Raw genomic sequence first — 7,489 nt, forward strand, 5'->3', positions numbered from 1 at the left:
TTGTTGTTGTTGTTGTTGTTGTTGATGATGTTGTCTTTTCGTACAATTCTTTCTTGTTCATATTGAATATATTCACGAGTATTAATATCATCGATAAAAATTAATCTTTTAGCAATATTTTATGTTTCTCTTTTACTTTTTTATTCTGATCTAATGTATTTACAAGTATTAATATCACCCGATTTCAACAATTTTTATCTCTAATCTACAAATTAAAAATGAGGAGAGCTATTTTTACTTCGAAATGCCCTAGTATATCATATCTGCATTACGAAAATCACTTTATGGAATAATATGATATTTTGCTTGAAGCTTAATATTAGTTAAGTTATTTTGTTTAAAATTTTATATTTTTATATAATATTTTATTAATTAATATTGTTGTAATATGTTTATATATGTACTAGTTACTTACAAAGGTTTTATGAATTTAAATTAGTTATGACAAATATAAAGATCATATTATAAAATATAAATAGTTTTGAAGTTGAGTTTGAAGTTTTGCTTTCGGAGAAGAACAATTTTAAACTTCAAATATAGAGTTTTGAAAACTTCAAAATAGATTTCATTTTTTTAAATGTTCTTAGAAATCCTAAAGATAATGGGAACATGCTTCTTTAGTTCTTTACTCTTTTCTTTCTTTTTTAAATTAAGTTGGATCTGACTTTAAACATTCTTTAGCATCACCCATCATATGCTTCAGCTAAAGTTGTAGACTTGTAGCTGTTGTTTCCATATCAATTTCCAGCCCAATCTATGCTCTCCTTTCTCCATCTTTATTTTTTATAATACTTTCCCAACCATAAATATTCCCTAAAAGATCGGACTCGTTTTATACCATCTTTAGTAAATTATAAACTTTATAGCAAGTGCTTATAATATTAACCTTAATTAATGTCATAAATTCCATTTACATTTTGTTGGCGAATTTCTTAACTGTTTCCTAATTAAATTTTCACTTGACATAGACATTTTCCCCCATATATTAATTGTTCTAGTATATCAAAACCAAAAGGAAAAAACAAATAGATAAAATTCACAAAACCAAACAAAAATGTATGATTGGAGTTTATCAATAGAATAACCTCCCTATTATTATCCATAATTTGAGCCATGTTAGGTGGCAAATGGCAAATAAGTCTTTGGCTTCTATAGCTTTACAATGAAACACAGCCTGTTAAACTTAACAAATGATTGAGACGTTTACCTTTTTTACGTCATATCCGTTTAACGCGGCAGAACTTGTTTTCTTTCAAAACAACAAGAATTTTGTCAACATCTATGCCAAAATTCTAAGTCATGGCTTATGTAATAACACTTCAAAGTAAGTATGCTAGTTTCCCTTTTCTTCCAGAAAACCAAGCTACGTAATACAGTTTCCCTTAAAAAGAAAGAACAAACGCAAAAGCTCAAGTGGTCAAACGCAAATACAACATATATGTGCTTACAATATATAAATAATCATCATTTCATATAAAGACAAAAATCCCAAAAGGAAGAAGAGCTTAAGTAACATCGATTTGATACACATACAGAGTTTGGTGTCACCGACCATCAGCAGAATCAAACGTGTTAGGGAAACCGGAAGGCTTTGGAGGAATACTAGACTGTGTCTGAGAGTAAGAGAAGTCTCCATGGAACATTGACGTCGATGTTCCTTCGTTTTGCTGCCATCTCTGTAGAGCTTGAGGTAAACTCATGTTGTTCACATCGATCCCGAAACTCTCTTCTTCTTCTTGGCACGACGGTTTCCACTTCTCTACCAGTGGACCTAGCACGTTAACCGCGTGGCCCATGTCTGGTCTTTGTTGAGGCTCACGGGCTGTGCAGTGTCCTGCTAGCTCAGCAACCCTGCGAATGCTCTCCAATGTTTCCTCGTCTGCCTCTAATGTTTGGTCGATCGCCTTTGGGATGTTTTCTTTGTTGATTAGGATTCTTCTGAACCATGTGACTAAGTGAGATCTCTCGTCCGGCAATGAATCATCTAATGCTTTTCTTCCTGTTATCATTTCCATAAGAACCACTCCAAATGCATACACATCCACTTTCGTCGTTACTCTTCCAGTAGCTGCAACCATATTATAACACACATCTCAGATAAACAGATTAAAAAATCAACAATCCAATGGCAGAATGTATAAGCCCTTTGCATAGTACCATAACAAACTAGGCACATTGTGAAATTAACATGATTTAGACTTAGGCAGAATCAACTTACCGGCGTATTCAGGTGCTAGATAACCAAATGTGCCTGCTAATCTCGTCTCAACGGAGTATTTCCCATCAGGTGCGTTCTTAACCAATCCAAAATCAGCAACCTTTGCCCTCATATCATCACCAAGAAGGATGTTAGAGGGCTTTAAATCTCTGTGGATGAAGCTCTGCTGAGCCAAGCTATGGAGATATTCAACACCCCGTGCCACGTCTAGAGCGATACTCACTCTTTGTTTCCATGTCAGAGGAGAGTAACCAAGTTCACCGTACTCAAACAAATGCTGTCCAAGATTACCCTGCGGCATGTACTCATAGACAAGCAATCTCTCGTTCCCGTTCACACAGTAACCCAACAGCGCAACCAAATGTCTATGCCTGACCTTAGTGAGCACAGCTATCTCGGCCTGAAACTCGTTCATTCCTTTATTACCCATTGCTGAACATTCCATCCTCTTGACCGCAGTCTTGGTCCCATCGTGTAACTCTCCAGCGTACACAACACCAAAACCGCCTCTTCCCAATATGTTAGCCTCGCTGAAGTTATTAGTAACTTGACGAAGAACCTCCATTGGAATGGTAACGCTTCCCCCTTCAAGAAGGAAACGCTCGCTATTGTCACCACTACTAGGACTGTTCAAAGCATTGAAGTTATTAGCTCCTCCATGTCCATTCCCATTACCATTAGAAGCAGCATCACTAACCAAAACCTTCCCTGCATTCTCAGGATCCGTCGTCCTTCTGAACTTCCCATATTTCTTCTTCATCACAAACTTGTAAACCACAAATCCTAAAATAGCAAGAAAAACAAGAACCGCCACGATCACACCAATGATGACAGGAGCCTTACTACCACCACCACCACCACTGCCACCACCAGAAGACCCACCACTACCACCACCGCCTTTACCACCAGTCCCCGGAGTAGAAGAATCTCCAGCATCAGTTCCCAACAAAACATTACCCGGTTTGTAAGTAAACTTAACCGGATCCGGAAACTTCAGAATCTCACCAGTGAGGTTGTTGTTCGAGACATCAATTAGATTCAAGTTAGGCATAGAGGTCAACACTTTCGGTATATCACCGGTTAAATTGTTGTCGTTAAGGTAAAGGCTCTTGAGGGAAGTGAGATTCGCAATCGCCGGAGATATAAACCCTTGGAATCCATGTTTCGCAAGATTCAGAGTGACAACTTTCCCAGCTGAACATGTCACATAAGCCCAACTGTTACAAGCATCGTTGCCTTGCCACGACTCAGCCAACATCGACGGGTACTCCAAACCTCCGGCCACCGCTAAAAGCGTCGTCACCTGAGCATCACACGCCACTCCGGGTTTGGTAGTGCAGAAGTAGTTGTGATCAGCAGTTACTTTCTCAACCTCCGGCGGGAACGAAGGAAGAGGACCTTGGAACTTGTTGTTGTCTAGAGAAATGTTCTTGAGGCTCCCGAGTGGTAAGAGCGGCGGCGATACGACTCCGGTTAACTGATTATCTCTGAGCTGGAGATCGAAAAGGTTCTCGCTCTTCGAGAGATCTGGGATCGGACCGGTGAACTGATTCTTCTGAAGCCACGCTTGCGATAACGAAGTCATACTGGAGAGTACTTCGATTGAACCGGATAAACCGGAGAGCTGGTTATTGATCCAGAGATTCTGAATCGAGGATTTGGCCAGGGAAGAAGGTAACGGGCCTGTGATGTTGTTATAAGAGAGGCGGAGGCTCTGGAGAGAAGCGAAGTTCTCGAAGATGTCAGGCAATGCGCCGGAGATGGTGGTGTTGTCGAGGTAGATGGTGGTGAGAGAAGTCGATTCCGCGAGCTCCGAAGGGAAGCTCCAAGGGGAGAGGTTAGGGTTATCGCTCATACTCAACATCTGGAGGCTGGTGAGTCCGGCGAATGCTCCGGGCTCAACTCCGTCGAAGAGATTCGAGCCGATGTAGATCTCTTGAAGAGAGGCGAGCTTCGCGAAGGATGGGATCTTACCGGTGAGCTTGTTGCGCTGCAGAGTAATCGTCTTGAGCTCCGAGAGACTCGAGATCTCGGGAGCTAAACCCCCGGAGAGAGACTTTTCCTCGAGGTTGATTGAGCTGACGCGGTCGGAGCTGCACCTCACGCCGGACCACTTGCAGTAACCGGTGGAGGAGGTGGTTGACCAATCTGACGGCGGAGGACTCAGTGATTTCGCTAGAGCGAGCATTGCTGCTCCGTCGTCTGCCGTGGTTGCGGTGAGGAGAGAGACGGCGAAGAGGAGGAGGAGTACGAGGAGGTGAGGCGTGGGAGCCTCCATGGGTTAGAGAACACGCGCGGCGCGTGGAGAGGAGGAAGGAGGAAGGAGGATGAAGGTAGGGTTTCGTAGAGAGTTTTGGAGAGAGAGATGAGGAATGGAAGCAAGCGCAGAGTGAGGTGTCATAAGCTGTTCAACAGATCATTGCTATTATAAACGTAACCATTTTCATTCCCTTTCGTCCCGTCCCGTTCCGTTACCCTCTCCTTTTTTTTAATACTATTTTTGTTTTTATATTATATGGTAGATTGGTAGTTCTCTTTTTTCCGTCAACTGATTGGTACTTCTCTCGAAATGGAATAAAAACAACTGAAAATACGCGTTTGTAGTGTCTTTTTTTTTTTTTTCACTGAAAAATTTATTAATGGGACAGAAGCTAAAGGGCCAAAGCCCAACACAATATGATACAAAAAGCCTAAACAAAGACACATTTAAACGTAAAAGACCCAACAAAAGGCCCAAAATACAAACAACAGAAAGATCTGAGACACAAGGCCCATTAATTCACGGCCCGTTGGGGAAAAAGAGACACGACGCCACCACGTGTATGAACCGTCTTGCGCTCAAAGTACACGCGTCGAGACGCGAAACCATCTTCTTCCTCCGGTGCCAGCGAAAGGGCGCAACGGCGCTCCGTCAACGACGAAGCCAAACCGGTGAAAAGCCGACCAATCAAAGCGGCCTTCACGGAAGTTCAAGTCGGAAATCTAAAGTAACAGATCTACGCTTTTTTAACCATCAATCGTCTTCAATCGATCCGAGAACCAATTTTCCTGCATGTGCTAACTCCATCTTTAATGATTCAGATAAGCTTGAAGATGGCAACGACCCTAAACAAGGGGAAGAAAGAAACATCGGAGCTTCAGATCAAGAGTCGATCGGACTAAAGAAGAACAGAAACGCAGATCGAGACCAACCGGAAAAAACCGGTGAGAAGCCGGCGAAGGATGATGCTATGGGAGCCATCCCTTCCCGGAGACCATAAGCCGGCGAAGACGGTGATAAAGGATCCACCGCTTCCCAGAGTCATAAGCCCGACCATCGGGAACATTAATCGGAAAAGATCCGATGAACAAAGCTTCAACGCTCTCTCTCTGAAAGATACGAGAGAGATAAGAGAGAGAGCGGAAACTTTTTTCGCGTTTGTAGTGTCTATTTCCATAAACAAAAATTGTATGGACTGTATATAGATTATTTAAAGCTCTAATAATTAAATAACGATATTCCGTTTTCTAATATCTGAATATAATTTTTTTTTTTTAAAGTAAACTGATTGAGATAATTATTGCGGCGGGTGGTTGTAATAATGGAGATAACATAATTGTGTTATTGGCCGGTAATTAACAAATTTGGAATACAATGGAAGGCGGCAATGGTTGAGTTTATTTCTGTGTGCAACGATTCTTAACCAGGTCCAACCTATTGGTGGGTGAGGACCGCGAATCCACGAACCTATGGGTTCTATACAAGGTGATTCGATCTACTATCAATTTTGATTCATTCCAAAATATCCTATATTTATAATTTCTATGCATCAAATTAAATACTAATATAGAATATTAATTGAAAACGGAAGATTAATTGTATATTTCAATAAGAGGTTGTCACGTAATCATAAACCTCGGTTTATTTACAATATAATCTGTAGACCGACAAATGCTCTTACCAGTTACCACATCGCAAGGTCGCCGGGAACCCACTAACCTATTCTTAATAATTAAGTGATGACACAAATCAAACAATAAACTATATTATATATATATATATATATATATATATCTTGGGAAAAAACATTAATTTTTTCTTTATAATTATTTTACCAAAATGAAAACGGTTTATGAGAATTCACGAACATACATGAGAGACAGACAGACCCATACAGATAGAATTTGCTCACAGTGTAATTAATTGTGGTGCGGGGTTATACAGCACAATATAAATTAAGTAAAAAAATTATTGTGCATCATGTGGTTACAATAAAGTACATCAAATGTGAACAAATACTAGCAAGGATGAGCTGTGTGTTTATATGGCTTATTTAAAACATCAACGAGCTGTGACTAAATCATTCCTAAGAATCTTAGCGGCGTTGCTGGATTTGGTAGAAAATTATTGTCCTAAATTCATGTCTATCTATATCCTGTGGCGTACTGCATTGTCATGTTGATAATGATTTACGCACATACAGTGGCGGACCTAGAAGTCTATTTAGACGGGGCACATAACTTTATTATATTTTTTTTTTGAATGAATGTTAAATTTTATTCACCAAAAAAGCTTTTTTACATCATGTGTAATCCTCTTTAAAAACTAAGATCAAACTTTAAAATATTTCTAACATTCTATTTAAAGTCTTGTTTGAAACCAAAATTGAAGAGCAGTCTCTAAACCTCTCCTCTTCCTTGTACTCATCAAACTCAACTTGTTTCTAATCCCTTTCTCAGTAAACTTTTGTAGCATGGCAATAGGTAAAGGTTTCTCCCCATGCCTGATACGATTTCTCTCCCTCCAAATAGCATAGATAGCAGCCTGGAAAGCATATCTAATGCAGAACATTCCCTTTTTATCCAAACTTCCACTTGTAACTATCCTCACCAATGAAGACCAGTTGATGGAATAGATACCCAGCAATATACCCTTTGCGAGATACTCCCATAGCTGTGAAGCATAAGAGCATTCGAAAAACAGATGATTGCGAGTCTCTATAGCAGCCTTACATAGCACACATGCAGTATCAACTCCTTGGCTCCATTTCATAATCCTATCCATTGTGGATAGTCTATCCTTTATAGCCAGCCAGGTTGTAAATGCAAATTTGGGAGTTGCTTTTGCAAACCAAACACCCCGAGACCAGTCACACTGCACGTTAGTCTCCCTTATCATCATCCAGGTTTCATTAGTTGAGAAAGCCCCTCCGAATCCCGACCTCCGTTTCCAATTACTGACATCATCTCTCTCACCCTGAATATTACTTCTCACCGAATCAAGTATCCTTT

The 7,489-nt window shown here is 40.2% G+C and overlaps 1 protein-coding gene across 1 annotated transcript; it reads right to left on the reverse strand.

Annotated features, from left to right (window-relative positions):
• Nucleotides 1–1,364: 1,364 nt before the first annotated feature.
• Nucleotides 1,365–4,669, reverse strand: LOC106313460 (receptor-like kinase TMK4). Its single transcript, XM_013751267.1, has 2 exons — nucleotides 2,219–4,669; nucleotides 1,365–2,068 (listed from the first exon to the last, which is right to left on the reverse strand). Exons 1-2 carry the CDS (start codon nucleotides 4,494–4,496, stop codon nucleotides 1,545–1,547), a joined length of 2,802 nt encoding a protein of 933 aa, XP_013606721.1. The 5' UTR covers nucleotides 4,497–4,669; the 3' UTR covers nucleotides 1,365–1,544.
• Between the last annotated feature and the right edge of the window lie 2,820 nt (nucleotides 4,670–7,489).

The sequence above is a fragment of the Brassica oleracea genome, chromosome C1 (genome assembly GCF_000695525.1).
Source record: "Brassica oleracea var. oleracea cultivar TO1000 chromosome C1, BOL, whole genome shotgun sequence".
Lineage (NCBI taxonomy): Eukaryota > Viridiplantae > Streptophyta > Magnoliopsida > Brassicales > Brassicaceae > Brassica > Brassica oleracea.

Excerpts from the sequence above, each read along its gene's own strand:
- LOC106313460 (XM_013751267.1), bottom strand. The coding sequence starts at position 4,496 with ATGGAGGCTCCCACGCCTCACCTCCTCGTACTCCTCCTCCTCTTCGCC. Across the intron at positions 2,069-2,218 it reads TCTAGCACCTGAATACGCCG|CTACTGGAAGAGTAACGACG; the intron begins GTAAGTTGATTC and ends ATATGGTTGCAG.